The sequence below is a fragment of the Pteropus vampyrus genome, unplaced genomic scaffold, assembly GCF_000151845.1.
Source record: "Pteropus vampyrus isolate Shadow unplaced genomic scaffold, Pvam_2.0 Scaffold96, whole genome shotgun sequence".
Lineage (NCBI taxonomy): Eukaryota > Metazoa > Chordata > Mammalia > Chiroptera > Pteropodidae > Pteropus > Pteropus vampyrus.
The window spans coordinates 1,486,759-1,509,239 of NW_011888877.1; the positions used below are offsets into that span (position 1 = coordinate 1,486,759).

The window sequence follows — 22,481 nt, forward strand, 5'->3', positions numbered from 1 at the left end:
TTATTTGATATATTGTTGAGCATTAACATTAAACTCACAGCTAACAGCTCTATAACCCATGCCTGAGCAAAGCTTAGCTAACACACTTTTTCCAGAAGGCATCTTGCACTTAGGAACACTGGACAGCACTTCATTGGGGGATATTTTAGTTTCTCCCTCTCTCCCCGCCCCCTCACATACACACATACATACCACAAAAATGAGAAAAACATGGCACTAGATCACAAAAGGATACTTGTTTATAGAATGAGAGTTGAAATAAGAAGGCGGAGTGTCAACCTGTTTGACCTCAGCTAGCACGTGCATTGGGCTCCATTTTTGCTGCCGCGTACATGTCCCTGAGTGACTGTGAAAGTGCCGTGAGAACTGATTACAATGCCTTGGCTATTGTAAATAATGCTGCAGGGAACATGGGGGAGCAGGTATCTTTTCAAATTAGTGTTTTCATTTCCTTTAGATAAATACCCACAAATGAAACTGCTGGATTCTATGGTGCTTATATTTTCAATGTTTGGAGGAACCTCCATACTGTTTTCTATAGTGGCTGCACCAATTTACACTACCATCAGTAGTGCACAAGGGTTCCTTTTTTTCCATATTCTCCCTAACACTTGTTTGTCAACTTTTTGATTACTGCCATTCTGACAGGTATGAGGTGAGAACTCATTACGCTATTTGCATTTCCTTGACATTGATGTTGAGCATCTTTTCATGTGCCTGTTGGCCATCTGTCTTTGGGAAGATCTTCTGCCCATTTTTAAATTTTTTTTCCTGCTATTGAATTGTATGAGTTCTCTATTACTTTTGGATATTAACCCCTTATCAAATATATTATTTGCTATATTATTTGCAATTATTTTCTCTTTTAGATTTTGTTGGTTTCCTTTGCTGTGCAGCTTTTTAGTTTGATGTAGTTCCACCTGTTTACTTTTGCTTTGTTGTGTTTGCATTTGTTGTCAAATTTAAAAAAAAAAAAACATCACCAAGACCAATGTCAAAGAGCTTACTGCCTGTTTTCTTCTAGGAGTTTTATAGTTCCAGGTCTCAAGTTCAAGCTTAATCCATCTGCAGTTGATCTTTGTGTATGGTACAAGATAGAGGTCCAGTTTTATTCTTTTGCATGTGGCTGCCTAGTGTTTCCAAAACCATTTACCGAAGAGATTGGCCTTTCCTCATTGTATATCTTGGCTCCTTTGTTGTAAATTAGTTGATCATACATGCATGGGTTTACTTTTGGGTTCTATTCTGGTCCACTGAGCTATCTGTCTGTTTTTATGCCAATATCGTATTGTTTTGATTACTATAGCTTTGTAAAACAGTTTGAAATCAAGAAGCTTAAGGCCTCCTCCAGCTTTGTTCCTCTTTCTCAAAACTGCTTTTCTCAAAGTCTGGGGTCCTTTGTGGTTAAGTATGAATTTTGATAGGGATTGTGTTGAATATGAAGATTGCCTTGGGTAGTATGGACATTTTAAAAATACTGGTTCTTCCAATCCATGAGCATGGAATATCTTTCCACTTATTTGTATTCAATTTCTTTCATCAGTGTGTTGACAGTTTTCAGTATACAGGTCTTTCACCTCCTTAGTTACATTTATTCCTAGGTATTTTATACTTTTTGATGCAATTGTCCATGGGATTCTCAATTTCTCTTTCTGATAGTTCATTATTAATGTATAAAAATGCAACCGATTTATGAACATTTTGTATCCTGCAACTGTACTGAATTTACTGAATTCATTTAACAGTTTTTTGGTGTAATCTTTAAGGTTTTCTATATATAATATCATCTGCAAAATAGTTTTTACTACTTCCTTTCCTATTCAATGCCTTTTATTTGTTTCTGATCTTAGAGAAAAAGTTTTTACCTTTTTGCCATTGAGTATGATGTTAGCTGTGGCCTGGTCAGCTTTCTGAATGCTTACACTAAGTATCAGAGTGTAACTTGATTGTTGGGGGTCGATGGCCAAGAAAACATTTGTAGGGTACGAAGAAGTGAGGTTATACTTGAAATAAAAATTTAAAGATCAACAGGGAAGAGTTAGAGTAATAATAATAGTAATGTTTTAGAACATTATGAAAAGAATTACTGAAATACTTTTATTTTTTAAAAGTGTTATTAAAGGAAATCAAAATATATATGAAAGTCAAGAGTAGGAGGAACCTCGGGTCCTCATCACCCAGTTTCATTTGTCATCCATTCCTGGCCAGCCCTGTTTCATTTCCAGTCCTGCCCTTCCTTTCCTGCTGTTTGTGGATTATTCGAAGCAAATCACAGATAGCATATGGTTTTATCTGTAACTATTTCATTATGTATTTCTAAATATTAGGGACTCTTTTATTTAAAACATAACCATAATGCCATTTTCATACTTTAATACATCCCTAAGATCTCCACTTAGCCGCATATCATTTCCCAATTGTCATGTTATAAAATCTATACACTGTGATTGGTTTGTAGGTCCTTGAGTGTCTTAATCTATAGTTTTCCATTTTATTTTTCTTTGTAATTTTTTGCTTGAAGAAACTGGGTCCATTATTCGGTAGGGGTCTGGTTTGAATTTTGCTAACTGCATTACACTGTTTATATGACTGTCCGTTTTCTGTGTCTTATAAACTGGTAGACCCAAAAGCTTAATCAGCTTGAGGTTTTTTTTTTTTTTTTTTTCAGCAAGATCGTATCACGGCTAGCATGTGACCAAATATTATTTTAAAGACAGCAGGTTAATAAAAGGACTCTGATCATAACGTATTATGAGGCAGACAATAGTGGCTTGGCTTTTCTTGAATATACTAGTTAATAAAATTGTCTCCAAGAATCTTCTGCATGACTCCAAACGCATAAGGGTGATTAAGAAGTCAATCTGTAGGTCCAGAAGTCTCACGGACTTGGCCTTTCACGATTGCCGTAGGTACTGGAAGCTACATGTCACGCTTTATAGATCTGTGCTGCACAGCACAGTAGCTTCTGGCTATTTAATTTTAAATTACTTACATTTTTAAAGTTTAGTTGCTCATTCACACTAGCTGGTGTTGCCATAGAATATTTCCATCACTGCAGAAAATTCTATTTTCCTGTTTTAGACTTTGGAGAGACCATAGAGAAGCAGATTTTTAAATGATAATAAGTTTTCTATATCTTAGAGTTTAGATTTGTGTACTCCTGCCGCTAAGTGCCTTTTTAAAATATGAATGTTGTAGGACCATTCTCCTGTCTGCCACCAACATCAACAAAAGAAGTGCGTTTCTGGGCAAGTTTTATAGACACTTGATGTCTCTTCTATTTTATGTTGTATTTCAGCTTGTTAATAAGATATCTAGGCTCCATCATATCCAGAAAGCATACAGGTAGGTGCTTATAAACAGAGAAGCCCGTGCAGTGAAAGGAGAGCTGGTGATGGTTGCTAGGGTCAGAACCAAACACATGGAAAATATCTCGTTTTCATTTTGTAGCATTTTTATAGAATGATTTCATAGTGCGATGTAATCAGAGATCCAAATTTTTGATTTTCAGACATAAGCATTTTACTGAAAGTAAATTCTATAGCTAGTCGAGAGAGGAAGTCTCAAGATGTAGAGATACAGCTTTTATCAGCTCTACTGCTTGTAAACATTAACCTACCGACCTTCCTGTTGAAGAAAGTGTACCATTTTATCTCAACTGGCTCTAAAAGTGATTTAAGTAATCAAACACTGCTTAACTTTTTACAGCGGAAGTTCAAAGTGAAATAGAAAGGATTTTTGAGCTTGCAAGAACACTGCAGCTGGTGGTCCTTGACGCGGACACTGTCAATCATCCAGCTCAACTTAGCAAAACTTCTTTGGCCCCCATCGTAGTGTATGTTAAGATTTCGTCTCCAAAGGTAAGTAGACCCGCTACTGTGTGCTCTTTAATTGAAGTTTACTAAAATGAGTGTTTATGTTCTTTTTCCAGTTAGAACAGGCTATGTCTTTATCCATTATAAAAAGTTTGAAGAGATGTTAGTCGCTTTTTATGATCGATATAAACATAGCATGATTATTAGTTTCATGGCTTAGACTAGCTGATCTCAAAAAGAAAAGTGTGGTAGAACCCCTGGAGGGACAGTTCTTAGACACTTTCAGGGAGTCCGGAAGCTTCAAAACCATTTCCATAGTACTACTGAACAGTCACACCTTTTTCACTGCCTTGATATTTGCACTGATGTTTCAAAAGCAATGGTACGTAAAACTGCAAGTGTCTAAGCACGAATCAAGACTATGGGACACAGTAATAGCAGGTGCTGTATTCTTCCCATCCACTTGCAGTTAAAACATACCCAACCCAATAACCAGCTTAACTTATTTTTATTACATTTTGAATCTAGGACGTACACTTAGGCTGCATATACTCCAGTAGGTTAGCTATCTTGAGGACAAGCACTGGTGCGATTGTTCGAGTTGTGAACTAAGTAGCTTTTTTATGGAACTCCATTTTTATTTGAAAGAACTGACAGGCTATGCATATTCTGACTTGAGTACCTGGCAGTTGTTTTCCTTGATGTGAAAGACTCACTTTTTTCCAGAAAATATCGAAGAGCTGCTGTTACCAATGATAAAACTCAAGCCTTCAAACAAAAATTAGAATTCTAGAAAACTTGTATTCACCTTTGACAGCATAGAAGCTTCCCAACAGATAAAAGACTTTTCTAATGAGATCAATGATTACTAACAAATATGTTTTAATATTGTATAATGAAATGTGTCAACATTTGGAAGATCTTAAGTACTCAGTAGTGAACCACCATTATTTTCCAAATGATCGAAGATGTTACAAATCATTCAGATTTCAAGATAGACTAATGTAATTTAATAGTAAGACAGGCTCGTTGATATGGTTCCATGTTTCTACAGTACAAAGAATATCCACAATTATCTGAAAAGGCCACTAAAATATTTTTCTCAACTACATAGCTGTAGGAGGTTAGATTTTCTTCACGTTTCAACCAAAACCACACCTTACCTGTGGAAGCAAATAAGAGACTTTGGTTGTCATCTATGAGGCCAGGCACTTGAGAGTTACAAAAAGGGGAGTTTTTATAAAAAATATATTAGCACGTATCCGGTTTACTGTTAATTTTTAAATGAATACTCTTTTAATTTCTAATATAGGAAACATTAGGTATAGTTCACATAAAATACTTTTTGGGTTTCTCATGAGATAGTTTGATAACGTTAGACTTGAAAAGGACTCAGAATACGTTCCATGCTAGTATCTTTTTTATAGCATGCAACTGATTGTTAAAATGTTAATTTTGCAGATAATCTTATATATGTCTAGCTCAATCTATTATAAGCCACTTGTGCTACATATAAAATGGCCCCAGAGGAGCAAATACTGAATCTTGTCATTTACCTCAGTGCGGATATCCCTCTGTTTAAAAAAATCCTCTTTTACAGGTTTTACAGAGGTTAATAAAATCTCGAGGGAAATCTCAAGCTAAACACCTCAACGTCCAGATGGTAGCAGCTGATAAACTGTCTCAGTGTCCTCCAGTAAGTTCCCTTCCATGTCCAGTAGAATCCAAATATAGAGATCAGACCTGGCATGACATTATAAAGCAAGCAGTTAAATGCCTGTCGAGGGACAGAAAGCTTATCAGACAACTGCATTCCAAAGAAGTAAACTGTCCCACCCCTGCTTTGTCCAGTTCATGGCTGACAAGAAGCTACAAGTTCTGTGGTTACCTTATTAGTATAAGGTAAACCATAAATAAGATTATGGTTTATCAGATCTATCTGGAGTTAGTTAATCCTGTTAATCATAGGGAACAACTTGCTTTCTCTCAACTGAGAAGTTGATTTGAGACCATGTAAAAACAAATTTCTAAACAGTTACCCAGATTCTGACATCTGAATCCATTCCTAATTCTAATCTATGCTTTACATATCAGGCCTTGGGACTATAGCTGTCTTCAAGTATTTCAGAAGCTCCAAGAATTATGGTCAATACTTCAAAGTGTTAATCACAATTAATACTTAAAGCTTGTACCATGTCAAATCATCACTGGTTTCAGCTTCTGCCACATTTCCGTACTAATATTGCCTCATTCATTTCCAAGATTAAACTTTCGCAGTCTCTATGTCGAAAGAGGTACAGACTGTATTCTCATTTTACATCTCTTTCACCATAGCGTCAACTCCTTTTTTCACTAGTGACAGGCAGCTTTTCTATTGTGCCATTTAACAACTATTATTACAACTAGTTCTCTTTCTGGTCATTGTTATTCTAAACAATGACCTACTCTGACTAAATAGAAGCACACAAGATCAAATGCAAAGTGGTGCAGCTCAGGCCTCCCCGCTCCTTCCTATACGGGGTGGAGGAGTGTGAAAGTCAGTACTGGGCAGGTGTGAGCGTGCCTCCAATGTTTGCTTCTGCAGGAGTTGTTCGATGTGATCCTGGATGAGAACCAGCTCGAGGACGCTTGTGAACACCTTGCTGACTACCTGGAGGCCTACTGGAAGGCCACCCACCCCCCCAGCAGCAGCCTCCCCAACCCTCTCCTTAGCCGCAGTTTAGCCACTTCAACTCTGCCTGTTAGTCCCGCTCCAGCCTCCAATTCACAGGTAAGGGGAGTCCTTGACCCGCTTCGTGGAGAAACCAGGCTGCCTCAGGTCACATTGAGGGGGCTTGAGCCCAGATGTCCAGCCCCGTGCTTGTGCCAGTGCAGAAGCTCTGTCGACACTGAGTCATTTAATAAACATCTTCAGTGAGACTGTACCTGTAAGAAAAGCAGTGTAAAGAGAAAATGCTATGAATATATAGAAACCTTAGAACTCCCTATCTACATGTTCTTTAAGACAAGACTAAAAGAAATTTCTACACAGCAGCATCAGACAGCCTGGCTGCAATTTGGGGCTATGCCTCTTACCAGGCATATAACTTTGGATGAGGCCCTCATCTGCTCCAGGAACAATACTGGCACCCTGTCTCAGGCTTGTGGTAATGAGTTAAGAGAGGTGACTGTTAGAGAAGAGGGCTTGTCTCGTAGTGTGTGCCATTTAAGCATGTCACATTTTATCCTTCATCCTTACCTTAAGCCAATGCCAGCACCCTACAGATTTTTAATCTTCCCACATGTATTCAAGCAGAGGTAGCTAAGTATGCACAGCTGTGTATAGAAAAACCTGTATCTAAACCACAAGAAAACATATAAAAGAATGCCCTCTTTCCATTTGGTCATTTAGATAAAAAGGTTATTCTATGCAGTGTTCTAGGCACTTACGAATTAAAGTCTAATATAACACAGTATAAAACCTTAGAAATGCCACTGCCCATCATAACTTAGCTGGTGAGATTTCATTTCAGCATTTTAGATACTTAAAAAGGATTAAACTTGAATGAACTTGCTTTATGACACAGTGGTTCCTTATACTCTGACCTTGTCTGATGCCTGAGTTTTCTCCCTTTGCTGCCAGGGTTCTCAAGGTGATCAGAGGACCGAGCGCTCTGCTCCCACCCGGGCTGCTTCCCAAGCTGAAGAAGAACCCTGCCTGGAGCCAGTCAAGAAATCCCAGCACCGGTCCTCAGCCCAGCACCACAACCATCGCAGCGGTACGAGTCGAGGCCTCTCCAGGCAAGAGACGTTTGACTCAGAAACCCAGGAGAGTCGAGACTCTGCCTATGTGGAGCCGAAGGAAGAGTACCCGCACGACCACGCAGACCATTATGCCCCCCACCGTGACCATAACCACAGAGATGAGCCCCACGGAAGCAGTGAGCATAGACACAGGGAGTCTCGGCACCGTTCCAGGGACCTGGAGCGAGAGCAGGACCACAACGAATGCAACAAACAACGAAACCGTCATAAATCTAAGGATCGCTACTGTGACAAGGAGGGAGAAGGACTATCCAAAAAACGGAATGAGGCTGGGGAGGGGAACAGGGATGTTTACATCCGCCAATGACTTTGGCCCTTTTGTGTTTCTTTTTTTTTTTTTCCTTTCAAGTCTTGGATAAAAGCATCCTCACACTAAATCTTTGGGGTCTACATTGCAATCATATGTGATCTGTCTTGTATATTTTGTAGTGCTGTTGCTTAAATAGCAATAGCATGAGATAGAGTATTAATATACATTTTTTTCTTTTGTAAGTGCTATATAAATTTGCCTGGTACAGCTGCAGTCCTCCAGTTCTGTGCTGGACTTTTCAAAAACTGCCTGGGGTAGCTGCCACTTGAACAAAGTCTGTGGCATTAGTATTTTAAGAAATGTAGTTGCTGTATCCAGCAAGCCAGAATCAGCCAGATAAAAAGTGGAATTTCTTGATTCTCCACGATTTTTAATATGTAGGCACCTGATTTACATTCATTAATCCATGGACCACTGTTTCTTGCTTGTACCTCTGGCTGACTAAATTTGGGGACAGATTCAGTCCTGCCTTACACAAAGGGGATCATAAAGTTAGAATCTATTTTCTATGTACTAGTACTGTGTACTGTATAGACAGTTTGTAAATGTTATTTCTGCAAACACCTTCTTATAATTATATAATATATATATATATACATATGTATATGTATATGTATATATATATATATATATATATCAGTTTGATCACACTATTTTAGAGTCTTAATGCCAAGTCAGCAGATTTGCTTTATGAATTACAGGGACTAGAAATGCCCATTCAGGAAATTTGTAATAACATCGTCTAGGCACCTATCCCCACTCTAGGAGAAAGTCTGTACATACTGTAAATATGTGTGATTGCTTGACTTGAAAAAGTTTGGTTTCTGAATGTTTTACCACCCCTGTAAGTTTATAATTTTGACCATAAATTATGGTAAATATAACCAAACTCCAAAGGTTGTTCTAATCCATGCAGCTTACACTGATTGTGACAAACACATTCTTAGTAGCTAGTGTCTCATGTCACTGCACTGGAGTCTACGAGCCGGAACTGTGTGTGTGCGTCTGTGTGTAAGAGTGTGTGTGAGTGATTGAGAGGAATCTGAATGCTGAAGACTAATGAAGATGCTAGAGACTGACATCCAGAAGTCTACTCACCTGGCTTTGTACTGAGTTGTGCTGCGTGTTGCTTCAATGCTCCGTTGAGCGGTCGGGGAGCGTGCTGCCAAAGGTGACTGGGGAAGCATTCATCTGTTGGCTCCTCGTTCTGCTCCTGGAGAGTGAAAAGTACAGGCAACTTTTAACTATGTTTCACTGGAAATGTACAATCTGTGTGTGTTCGAATATTTGTTATAGTAAGAAACGTTTACACGGCTTGTAGAATTATTTCGTGGGAAAATAAATTTTTCTAACTTCTCCCACTTCCTTTTTAACCCCGCCTACCGTTCCTGTTACCTCCCAGTTTCCGGATCATGCCATCCCCCACCACCAACCCGCACAGTTTTTCTGTCTGTCAAAACCTAGAAGTGCTTCTTAAACCAAAGTTTCTGTTCTTCAGGAGTAATCAGGGCAAATGGAGTGACTTGCAATGAACAAAATGTTAAGAATATTTTCCTATGACAGATGTCTACTCTGACGGGGAAGCAAGAAAATACTCTCTCTATGCCTCAGTGGTATGGCTGTAAGCAGCTCGCAATTGTGATTGTCATACTAAGGCTAAAAGCTTCTCCATGTCTCTTAAGTGTACATTCTGTCCAGTGACGACTGGACGAGTAAGACAGTATTAGGTATGCAGGTACCTAGCACTTGAAATTTGTCCCTGGAAAATGCCTATTTATAAATGCCTGACTTCAGATTTGTACATAACTATTTTGTTAAATAAGTTGATCTATTTTTTGTTTTGCTCCTTTGATGATTCCAGGTTCTTGCCAAATATTCTTGGACCTTTATAAGTAAAACTGTTTCACTTTTAACTCATTTCTTCTACCTTAAAAAAACTCAGTTTTAAAAATGAGTAACATATATATATATATATATAGTTTTGTCAGCTAATATAAAACATTCCCCTCAGAATCAATGTATTTGTTAATTAGCTCTGTACTATTGACATATGAATTAATTTATTGAATATAAAAACTGTAGTCATAATATATAAATTGATGCAAAATAGTCACATCATTGGAAAACCATATTCCAATTAACATTATTTTATAAAATATTTCTGATAAACTTTCCATCATGGTAGGATGTTGCTGATCACCAGCCCCATCCTTTGCTACACCATAATTTCATCCCAATAATGACTTTAGAATATTTAAATTCTTGAACTATAACTGGTATTTAGCTAACCTGCTGCTACCATTAATCCTTTTCTAAGAGTCATGATAATGAATTCCATTTGTTAAATTCTGTACCTGGATTCTTAGTTTTTCACTTTACTGTGAAACATTTTAGTCCAAATCAGAGTATTCCTCAAAAAACTATACTGCAGGATTTGACATAAGAGCATCTATACACGGAAACTGTATAGTGGGCATATCTGTAAATGAGAATCCCAGAGATAATGGGGTATTTCCTGGCTTGTGAAATGTAAAATTACAGTCCTTTGACACAACAAAGGCTTAATCTTAATCTACTCAAGTTGTAGAATCATGATTTTTGTAGAAATGCTGGAAATGTTAATAGTTCTACTGGTTTTGTCAAACCCACTTCGGTTTTCCCTGTGCTCTTTCTCTACTGCTCATTTAAGTTACTGTTACAAAAAGGTGCTGCTAAACGTAGGGTATCTTAGTCATACTGTACTTTGGGACAATGCCACATTTTTTAACATGGTCTGCTACGCATTCCTGTTAAACATTCGCTGTCAGCTACACTGAACTGTTCAACGAACCTGGTTTAAAGTCATTCACATAAAACAAATAAAGAGCTGGCTTCTGCACTGTTTATTATTAGTGGTATCAATTGCAATTTAAGGAATGATTCTGATAGCTGGGAATGTTAAATATTCAACAACATTTCTTACTTGTGGAGCATCTTCCTTGGGGGCAATGCCAATCACTGATGTCTCTTTAGTAGTGATCTTCCCATTAATGTCTGATAAAATGACAGCTGACAGCAGATAAAGGAACTTTTAAAATATGAACAGAATAACCTTCCTCCACCTTAATTCTACATGTGCAGCAATTCTTAATTCAGATATTGAATTTTATTCTTCCTTCATTTTAAAAATAAAGATCCATCCTGATGACAAATTTAATTCCTCATTCTTGTCCCTTGGATCAATAATGTAACGCTGCTAGTCTTGGATACTCTGATCTTATTAAAACATCAAGAGTCACACTGTTAGAGAAAAATAGTAACTAGATGGTTTTGGGTCAGTTGGTTAATTTTGGCTAAATTATATTTTTAACTCTTTGTACTTCACTTTGCTATTTAAACTGTGATACAGGATTTTGAAGTAAAATGTACTCACCGTTCAATTAAAATGCTTTTTCTGTTTCACAGAAATATCTATGTCAACACTAAATATGTTAAAAGATAATATATTAATTTTCTTCCACATTTTCCTGATCTTTTTCTTTTCATTGTATTTTTTCTTAAGTTTCCTAGTCCTTTAAGATTGAGTATGTGTTTTATTTTCCAATTTGCTTTATTTTTTGAAGGAAAAAAGCCCACTAAATATGTATGTTAAAGGAAAAAATTTTAACAATATTAATTTGTCCTTGTTGATTTTAATATGTAAATATTTTTTCTTCTATTTAGTCTATGTTGCTCATATTTTGATATTTGTCAGTATTAACCAGAAATTCACGTTTGCTGCTAGGCTAATTCTCTACCATTTTCATCTCGGCTTAGCACATTAGGCCTTGTAGAGAGCATGATAGGAAATGGATTCTATGTACTTTAAAAAAAATACATTTAAAGTTTGGGGAAGTATGCTGAGCCCTAGAAACAGAAGTGCCACAGGTAAACAGTATTTCTCTTTAGTAAAATGACATCTACTGAAGATAAGGTACAATGAAGGATTCAAGAAATCCTTCACATATCTGAATCTCACAGAGCTTGAAAAATTTTTATCTTTAGTAAGCATTTGTTGGCAATCTGCTCTGCAGCAGTGACAGAAAAGAGAGGGTGCCTGCCTCCAGGACTTTCCCACGTCAGGGTGGTAGTTAGGGGCCTGCCTAATAAACTGTTCAAAGTGCCTCAACAGCAGGCACTATGGGCCCTAGGGGTATACAGAGAGAAATGCCCAACCCAAGTTCAGGGAAGGGTGTTCGAGAAAGGCTTCCTCAAAGGCGAGGCCATATAAAGGTCTTACCTGATCCAGGAGGCCTTGCCATCTTGGTGGATACCATCAACAGTCACCAGCATTCCTAAGAGAAACCTACAGGGGGAAAAAACTATTAAGCAGTTGTTTCCCACTGTTCACTTTACATGCCCAAAGCTCAGAAATTTTGGGGTGATTTGAATGAAAATTAACAAGAACATGTATATAACTCTACATGAGTGGCCTTTAACCTAGGGCTGGGTATTGGACATTTAAATATATCTTATCTAAAAAGTATGTAGGATGAAGCAAACATAAGGTTATAATTAAAAAAAAAAAAAAGAAGCAGTCACTTATATTGGCCACAACAGGGGGATGTTTGGTCACTTCTGTGATTTGGATGATGTTCTTGTTTTTATCTAAATTTGGATTTGATTATGAAGTGCTCTTTTTGTGCCTTGATCTACTATAGTCACAGTAGCCTTGTCTGATGTTGGCGTTCTGTGCAATTATGTTCAGCAAGAGAACACTAAGGCCTACCTGTCAGTGCCAGGCCCATTCCAGCTGTCAGAAGCTGTCTTCCTCTTTCTCACCAAACACGTCTCTCATAACTTTTATAGTAAGTGTTCCAGTACATGATAAAAGGTACCCGAATTGTGAAATATCCTCATTTATTTTAATCTACAAAGTGAAAAAAACATTCATTTTACTTTTTAGTTTAAAATCATGGGGGGAAAAAAAGTAAACACAGTAACGGCAAACTATTTTAGAAGCAGTCCAGACTTCATTTGAAAGAGGGTTTATTTACCAAATAGTAAGCAGAAAAAGAGGTAAAATTCCTGGCCTGGTTATTGGCACAAGGTCAATGTCATACTTCTCATGCCCTGAGTTCTTAAGGAACTACTACTCAGGAAATCAGGATTGGAAAACTAGTTCTAAAAACCAAATTAAATATTGCTAATTGTATTCCTTTTGTTAGATTCACCAATTAACATTACAAATGACTTTCATTCTTTACAAATTAAAACAAGAACCCAAATGAAAATATGTTCCAGACATCTATAGGTATCTCCCTTTCTTTATACTCTGCTAAAACCATAAAGAAAAAAATATTTTAAAATTACAAAATCTCATAATCTCATACCACCCCCAAACACTTCTCCTGATCCTTGGTGAAACAGCTGGCAGCCTTTTCTGTTTCCTTAGCAACCATGCCATCAATCACTTGGCCTGACAACAGTTTGGTTTTTACACAGACACACACACACACACACACACGAACGCAGGCACAGAATGAATGTTTGGAATTTTCATTTTGAAGGCTCCTTCTCCTGTGTGCTTTTGCATTTTACAAATTTTGCAATAAAAAACCCTATACAATCCTTATTTGCCAGCCTAATCATGTCTACGCTGGCATCTCTGAGAGATTCAATGTCCATGTCCTGTAAAGGCACAACAGATGGATCAAACCGCTGCAGCTGTTTCAATTGTTCAAACGACAGGCCAGCTCCCATCATTCCTTTCCCTCCAATCTGAGGTTCCTGTTTGGAGGAAATGAATAAATATGAACAAACATCCTAGAATTAGTAAGTGTGCCTGTACACAATTTAAGTTAAAAGACAAATTGGGTTGTGATTATCACAAGTTCCAAAAATAGAAAAAGTTAATAAATACCTTTTATTTTTGTAGAATGTACATACTGTCTTTCCAAAGTAGGAAAGCAGTAATGTGGCCACCTGAAGAATACCTATTACAGCTCATATGCTTATCAATACCATGACACAGCAAAAGGCCTGAGCTGCACAGTTAAAACTGGATTCAAATTGTAGCTCTGCAACCTTTTATCTGTGTGACCTTTGGCAAGTAATTTTACTTAATTCTGTTTCCTCATCTATAAAACAAAATACTCAGTTCTGAGACTTAAATAAACGTGGTCTCATGCTTGGCATATAGTGCCTGGCATAGAGGCATATGGCCCTTGATAAATGGAACATTATCAATAACAGCAATAGATAAAACTTCAGTTTTATTTATCAGACTCCCTTAAACTGACAGGAGCTCCTTAGGTCTCTAAAGATGCCTCTCTCTGACCCATACCAATTGGATGATAAATGTTTTTTTGTTGTTTTTAAATGCACTAGAATATTAGAAAGAGATCAATTAAGACTGTATCAATTAGTTTAGAATAATAAAAAATCATAACGAATTGACTGATGCTTTCAGACCACTACTGCAAAAGATCTGTAAACCTAATTTAAGTCCCCAATTTGCAGACAAATTTTTGTGTTACTGAAAATATATTTTCTTAGGTATATGTCTGAAAATCTATTGTTTATTAACCCAAAGGGGAAAAAATTCCATTTTTTTTTAGATATATATTGAGTATATGTGTATATATGTACACACACACACCAAATTCCAAGTGAATTCTCAAGTCTTCCCTTCATCTACAATGTAATTATCTTAATTTCTGCATCTAGAAACCATCTCGATTGTTTTTTATTTACATATTCCAATTACCTACTAGGCTTTGATACAGGAAGGGACTAAAGTTACATGTTCAAAGTAGCTGAATGAATGTGAGCACGAGTACAGGTTGAAGCTTAATCTCAAACACCATGGGCTAAAAATCTAGTTATAAATTATCTTTTCAATAAAGACCATAACAGAAAGACAGTGCTAGCTAAAGGACAAGAAAGGTTTTAAATATTATACAATCTATAAGAGACTATAAAGAAGCAATAATCCTGAACCATTTTCTCCCTTTGGCTAGTCTTTTGATATCACAGTTATTTTAAAGCCTGTTTGGGCTCTGATGTGACATAAGAAAAAATGCTCAACATTTTTCTTATCTAAAAAATCTAGGACTAGGAGGAGGAAAAGAAACTTCTTGGAAACAAAGTGCCGAGTAACATGAACAAGACCCACAAATCAAAGAAGCACCTAGCAAAAATATACCTGAGCTCTGTTGTGCATTCATACAATGGCAAGGAATGAACACGAAAAAAATGTCAGGATGTGAAATTCTTTACAGGCAGTCTAAAATGGACTTAACGAGAGAAACATTTTTGCTTATAGCAATATTTGTTGTAGCAGTTTTACTTAACATTTCTTCATATAACAGCCTGTGTTTATTACCATGCTTAGGTTTTGGTGTAATCAGATGATAACAAAAAAATGGAAATTATTCTTACCTGGGGCTGAAGCTGAAGGCAAGGAAACTCTGTGAGGGCCCAGGCCACTTGTTCTTCATTTTCTGCCAGTGTGATGGTGCATGTGCTATAAACCAACACACCCCCTGGCTTTAGCAGCTTCACTGCCTAAAGAAAAATGTGATCAGACTACACCTACCACAAGGCCAAACAGTTTAAGGAATTCTATATCTACACGATACCTTTCAAATATTTGGGATAAACAGAATGATGTTGTGTATGCCCAGGACTCTTTCTTAATCAGATGTTACCTTAGAGCTGTTATAGTCCATTTGGAACAAGAGTCTCCTAAATCTGATTAGTCAGTTTCACAACTTCAGACAGCAAATTTACATTTTTGGGCCAGACTCCTTTCAGAATTCCATATTCATATATACAATTGCCTTCTCAATATTTCTACTATGGAATCTGACATGTCTTGAACTGAAACCCTATCTTCCCACTGAAACCTACTGGAGAAGTACTTCCATCCTTCCAGATGCTCAGGGCCCAAACCTTAGATTATCCTTTATCACATTACTCTCTCACATTCTCCTTATATCAGCAAATCCTACTGTCTCTACCTTCAAAATATACCCAGAATTTGGCTACTTCTCACCACTTCCATTGCTACCATCCTGGTCCAAGTCTCATGAACTTTTGCCTGGATTACTGTAACAGTCTCCTACTTAGTCCCCCTTCTTCCCCTCTGCCATCCTACAATCTATTCTATACAGTATCCAGAGAAGTACTTTCAAAACTTGTCACATCTCAGCTCAAAACCCTTTGAATGCCCTCCATTATCACTTGGAGTCAAAGCCCAAGTCCTGACAGTGGCTTCTGAGGCCCTACACAAAGCAGGCCTCTAGCCACTGTTCCGATCCACCTTGACCACATGCTCACCCTGCTTTAGCAACACTGGCCTCTGCTGTTCTGGAACACGCATGGCACATCCCACAGGCTCTGCGCACAAGCTTGAAAAGCTCCTCTAATTCTCTGCATTGCTTGCTCCTTCACAATTATCTTTGCTTATATGTCACACCTTTCCAGCAACGCCCTCCTTGACCGCCCTATGTAAAATGGTAACTATTCCAATCCAGCACCCCTTCCTTTCTTTAGCTTGCTCCACAGGATTATTGCCTTATAATAAACTAAATAACTTACTCATCTATTTGTTAATTTTCTCCCCTAATCAGAATAGAAACTCCATGAATAAGGCAGGGACTATTTACTTTTTTCACTACTGTATTGTTAGCATCTAGATTAATATATTACATACAGCAGGTGCTCGATGAATATTTGCCCAGTAAATAAATGAATCAGGAAATAAGGTATTATACAAAAATGAATTGGTCCCAAGTAACTAAAGTTTATCTTTTTGAATTTTTAATGATTTTTAAAAATATGTAATAATACTTACGCTTTTTAAACCAGAATATGCTGATCAAAATTTAAACTCTGTTACTGTGTGCAAGCTATTATTTTAAGCACTTTACATGGATTTTCTCAATAAATCCTATAACAACTATGAGGTATGATTGCTATCTCCAATTAGGTAACCCTATTAGGTAGTTATTATTATTCCTCAGATGTGGAATCAATGTACCCGAAGTCACTTATGTGGAGGATGCACAACTCCAATTAAGATGTGTCTGATTCTGTTCTTCCTCAAGAAACAGCTCAAACAATCTAACCTTACACCTAAAGGAACTAGAAAAAGAACAAAGACCAAAGTGAGAAGAAGGAAATAATAAAGATCAGGGTGGAAATAAATAAAATTGAGTCTTAAAAAACAATAGAAAAGATCAATGAAATCAAGAACTAGTTCTTTGAAAAGATAAAATTATAAACTTTTTGCCAGACTCATAAAAGAAAATAATGGGCCCAAATAAAATCAAATGAAAGAGAAGTGACAACAGACACCACAGAAGTACAGAGAATTCTAAGAAAACACTATGAATAATTATAGGCCAACAAATTGGACGACCTGGAAAAATTGAATAAATTCCTAAAGATATAATATTCCAAGACTGAAATCAGGAAGAAAATCTGAACAGACCAATACTAATAACTAATTTGAATAAGTAATCAGAAACTCCCAACAAATAAAAACTTTGGACCATATGGCTTCACAGGTGAATTTACCAATCATTCAAAAAAGAATTACCTATTCTTTTCAAACTGTTCCAAAAAATTTAAGAGGAGGGAAGGCTACCAAACTCATTTTACGAGGCTAGCATTACCCTGATACCAAAACTAGACAAAGACACTATAAAAAAAGAAAATTATGTGAAAAACAGTATGGAGTTTCCTCAATGAATTAAAAATAAAACTACCATATGACCCAGCAGTTCTGGATATTTATCCGAAGAAATCCAAAATACTAATTTGAAAAGAAACATGCATCCCTATGTTTATTGCAGCATTATTTACAATAGTCAAGATATGCAACCTGAGTGTCCAATGACAGATGAATGGATAAAGAAGATACAGTTCAAATATCCAATGGAATATTACTTGGCATAAAAAAAAAGAATGAAATCTTACAATTTACGACAACATGGATGGACCTAGAGGGTATTATGCCAAGTGAAATAAGTCAGACAGAGAAAGACAAACACCATATGATTTTGCTTATATGTGGAATCTAAAAAAAATTGAAAACAAAACAGAAATAAACTCATGATATGGGGAACAAACGGATGGTTGCCGGATGGGAGGGAGATTGGTGAAAAAGGTGAAAGAGATTAAATACAAATTTCCAGTTATAAAAACAGTCACAGGGATGCAAAGTATAGCATAGGGTAGTTAATAGTAGTATTGTAATAACTATGTATGGTGTCGGACAGTTACTAGACTTAACGGGGTGATCACTTCGTAAGTTATATAAATGTCTAATCACCATATTGCACACCTGAAACTAATATAATATTGTATGTCAACTGTAACTGGAAAATAAATTAATAGAAAAAACATGTGTCCGATTCTAAGGTCCACATTCTTCTCAGTTTCTATCCATGCCAGGTGGTATACCTGCCATATTCTCAATTCTAACACTGTTGGCTGTTCCTTTTCATTGAGATGATGCATCCTAAGTGGCCTTTTTGAATTTTCTTTTTTGCTACGGCCTCAAACAAACAAAAAGTGTTTTTAAAACAGTGTCCTAATTTTACCCTCAAGTCAAAGTGAGTTTTGCCTACAAGTAAAACTTTTTTAATGCTGCTGGCTCTTTTAATTCCCAGGATGTATTCTTCACAGACTATAAAATAAGAAAAAGTAAAATAATCCATTACCAGTGCGAAAGAAGACACCAGAAGAGATGACTAAAAATGTACTAATGGACAACTTTAGAGACTGAATAATATTGTATCCATTACTGCTATAGCCTATGTGTTTATAATTAAGAGAAAATAATGAAGTAATCCTGAGAGAAAATAATGAAGTAATCCTTGGTCAAATGTTGTTTATATTCTGTGAAATCTACAGTATCATTTTTGCAAGAATGAGAAAAATCCTTGGATATTCCGTCTGGGATTCTAACTGAAGACCAGTTAGATTTGCAAAGTTTTTATGATTCTTCTATGCCTGACACTGTCACTTCCCATTTTAATTCTCATTGGACTGCCATTAATTTTTTTTTATTTTTCAATTACAGTTAACATACAATATTTTATTAGTTTTAGGTGTACAGCAATGATTAGACATTTATATAACTGGACTTCCCACTTTTAATTTGCTATCTTAAAATGATCCAGGAACACTATTAAAAAGGGTAATTTGTTTTATATCTAATTCTTTACATCAAGTAGTAAACAATCTAGTGATTTTTTTAAAAAAAAAACAAAAAGGTTGAAAATCCGTAAGGCCCAAGAAAAAAAATCCAACAATGCCCAAAAAGAAAAAAGGCAGCAAAAAAAAGAAAAACCCCCCGAAATTAAAAACAAGGCCTCCGGCCTTTTTTGGCCGAAAAAAAAAAAAAAAAAAAACTAACAATTTAAACAAGGTTAAAGGGAAAAATCCAAGGAACGCCAAAATGGTGGGCAAACAACAACAATAACCAACCCCAAAAAAATTCCCACAACCCAAAACTAACCCGGAACCAATAAAAAAAAAACCCCCAATCCTTCAAACCCCCAACCCCCGGGAAAACCCAAGCCCCAAGAAATTGCCTAGTCTGGTTACCTTATATAAATGGAATCATACAACATTTGTCTTTTTTGTCTGGCTTATATCACTCAGCATAATGTTTTCAAAGTTCACCCATGTTGTAGCATGTATCAGAATTCATTCCTCTGTGAGGCTGAATAATATTCCATTATATGTATATACCATATTTTGCTTATTCATTTATCTGTTGATGGACACTTGGGTTGTTTCCACATTTTGGTTATTGTGAATGATGCTGCTATACACACTACTCTCAAGCTCTGACACATCAAACTAGTGAAAGGCCAACTTTCTTTCACAGCAAAGTATCAACACATACCACAGTAAAGAGCTTTCGCTGTAATGGCTGATAAGACGTCACTTCCTTCAAAGTCCAAGAACAAGCCATATTTGGTCTCTGTCCCATTCCACTGCAGGGTGCATCAAGAAGAATTCGGTCGAAAGATTCTGGTAAGAATGGAGGCTCTCCTATGAAGAGAATTATATAAACATATTTGCTATCTGCCTTACTGGTTTGCAATAAAATAAACTCCTGAGACAGAAGCAATGATCAAGAACTTAAAATCATAATCTGGAACAGAAAATACAGAAAAACAATTCCTCCTTCAATCAAGTAGCTGGTGAAACTAATAATGACTTATATTTAATATAGATCTGAATTTGTAAAAAGATAGCTGTGGAACTAATAATAGCTTTTTGTTTTGTTTAATTTTGTCAGAGGAATAACTTGAGAGCTGTGTTTTAGAGGAATTCATCTGGTCGCAGGTTAAAAATAAAACTATACAAGTATTTTAACAGAAAGAATTCAGTATAAATTTATACTTAAGAGATAATTTAGTATAAATAAGGAATCAATTAAATAGATGTTGGAGAGCTGGAAAAGCAAAAGGAGCTCACGGGGGCGCCCTAGAGCTAAGAACCACAGAAAGCAGCTTCTGCGTCCATCCCAGGAGAAACAAAGGGAGGAAGTTCGTTTATCAGCACCAAAAAGCCTAGAGCAGAGGCTCCATCGAACTGGGATTCAGAACTCTAAGGAAGGGGGTGCTACCTAGCTTCTGCTTCCTCCTGTTCCTCAGGACTCAGAGTAGGCAGCATCAGGGAGCTGGGACACAGACCTCTGAGGGAGGGGGTTCTGTCCGCTCCATACTGATACTTAATGGAAGAAGTTGGAAATTGCATCTGCCAAGGTAAAGGGCTCGGCTGTTCTTCCCAAGTGAACTGACTTTATTTCAGCCAGAATGTTGGGAAGTTTAAGCCTAAGGGCACTTTTGAAAATAATGGAAATTGTGGTGGTAAGCAATTAAGAAGAAGCTGGCAGTTCCATGAGAACAAGCTAACCACAGACCAGCCAGAAATTTACCTGATAACTAAGGAGAGCCCTTACGGGGTAGGAACAAACCTCAAAGACTGGCCTCAAAGATTACCTATGAGAAGGGCCCCCAAATTTATTGGATCAAGATGGTATAGCAATTTATGCCCCAGAGCACTGTTGAAAACAGGAGCAATCAACCTGCAATTAGTGGAGGCAGGAATAGCATCTTGATAACAACTCAAGCAGACAGTGTAACACAAAGATCAGAGAAGGAGAGTAAAGAGAGCCCTCATAAGACCATTGTTATCCCAGGATTACTCTGCGCATGCTCATGAAATATACTTTGCTAAAACAGTCTAGCCATCACAGTAAACAAATAAGCAAACAACAACTGTAAGCCAGAGGAAGAGTGGTTTTGTATCTAGTTGCTGCAATGTTCAGTTTTTAACAACAAATTATGAACTATGCAAAGAAACAGGAGAGTATAACCCAACATAAGCTAAACTACCCTTGAGAGCCTACATGCCAAACTTAGCAAAGACTTTTAAAAAGCCAATAAAAATATGTTCAAAGAATTAAAGAGAAAGAAATCATGTTTCAGGAAGTAAGGGATCATACAGAGTCAATGTCTCACCAAATAGATTATATTTATGAAAAGAGACAAAACATAGACATTCTGGAGTTGAAAGTATAATAAATGAAATGAAAAATTCACTAGAGGGCTCAATCATAAAGCTAAGCTGACAGGAAAAAAAAATCAATGTACTTGAAGAGAGAAATTATGCAATCTGAAGATCAGAGAGAAAAATGAAAAATGAACACAGCCTCAGAGACACCATTAAGTGTGACACCATAAGTGCACCACCAACACAGGCATACTAAAAGTACCAGAAGAAGAAAAAGGACTAGGAAAATATTTGAAAAACATCAAAGAAGATCAATGAACTTTAATGTCACGAGGTTGTGCTACCACATTATTAATCAATCCTTAAACTTCTATTAACTCGCCTGTCACCTCTTACACCTTTGACAACATATCTCCTGACTAAAAGAGGCTGAACTTGTCAAGAAGTGGCAGAAATTCCAGGGCAAGTTAAGCCTGCCAGCAGGAATCACATAGGAAACCCAAGGACCACAGCTACAAAAACACTCTGCACAGGAAAGATCCAAGACAGTGCCCCAAACTCCTTGCCAAGTGACCTGTTGACAACTTTTCTTCTTCATGAGCATACAAAAGACCACACCGAGGAGTGGAGACTTAACATTAAAATGAGACATGTGATATGTAGCAAGGCATGTTCCAAGCATGTCTAGGAACTGCGCATACTCATGGTCCCCCACTATTCCGAGAACTCTCCACCCTTTCTCAGAAATCTCCACCCCTATCTCCCACCAATCCTATAAGGCTCTCCTCATTTCCTCCAAATTAAGGAGGTGCCTTTCCAGCATAAGCTCGCCCTCTCCATTCTTTGATCAAAAATAAAGTGTCTGCTCTGCTTTACCAAATACACTTCCATTGGCATGAGTGACACTGGGCAGAAGGACTCTGATTTGAGGTTCCTGATCCATATGGGTCAGTGACAGGAGGACAAATGCAAAAAGACCCAAAATCAGACACACAATAGTAAAAATTTTAAAAGGCAAAACCAAAGAGAAGAACCTTAAAGCTGCAAGA

At 37.0% G+C, this 22,481-nt stretch overlaps 2 protein-coding genes across 11 annotated transcripts in view; one reads left to right on the forward strand and one right to left on the reverse strand.

Moving 5' to 3' along the window:
- CACNB2 (calcium voltage-gated channel auxiliary subunit beta 2) overlaps positions 1–8,542 on the forward strand; it is a 343,326-nt gene extending 334,784 nt beyond the window's left edge. For all 10 annotated transcript variants that reach the window (XM_011364377.2, XM_011364379.2, XM_011364378.2 and 7 more), the window contains 4 exons: positions 3,709–3,860; positions 5,416–5,511; positions 6,400–6,585; positions 7,438–8,542. In XM_011364377.2, coding sequence (XP_011362679.1) covers positions 3,709–3,860; positions 5,416–5,511; positions 6,400–6,585; positions 7,438–7,926 — 923 coding nt within the window. In that variant the 3' untranslated portion in view covers positions 7,927–8,542. The remainder of the gene's footprint in view (positions 1–3,708; positions 3,861–5,415; positions 5,512–6,399; positions 6,586–7,437) is intronic.
- The window catches only part of NSUN6 (NOP2/Sun RNA methyltransferase family member 6), a 68,621-nt gene continuing 50,446 nt past the window's right edge, over positions 4,307–22,481 (reverse strand). Inside the window, exons 8-13 of the mRNA XM_023533143.1 lie at positions 19,814–20,026; positions 15,331–15,456; positions 12,677–13,677; positions 12,188–12,253; positions 9,028–9,142; positions 4,307–6,740 (exon numbers count right to left, since the gene is read on the reverse strand). Of these exons, the coding sequence (XP_023388911.1) occupies positions 13,447–13,677; positions 15,331–15,456; positions 19,814–20,026 (570 nt within the window). The 3' untranslated portion in view covers positions 4,307–6,740; positions 9,028–9,142; positions 12,188–12,253; positions 12,677–13,446. The remainder of the gene's footprint in view (positions 6,741–9,027; positions 9,143–12,187; positions 12,254–12,676; positions 13,678–15,330; positions 15,457–19,813; positions 20,027–22,481) is intronic.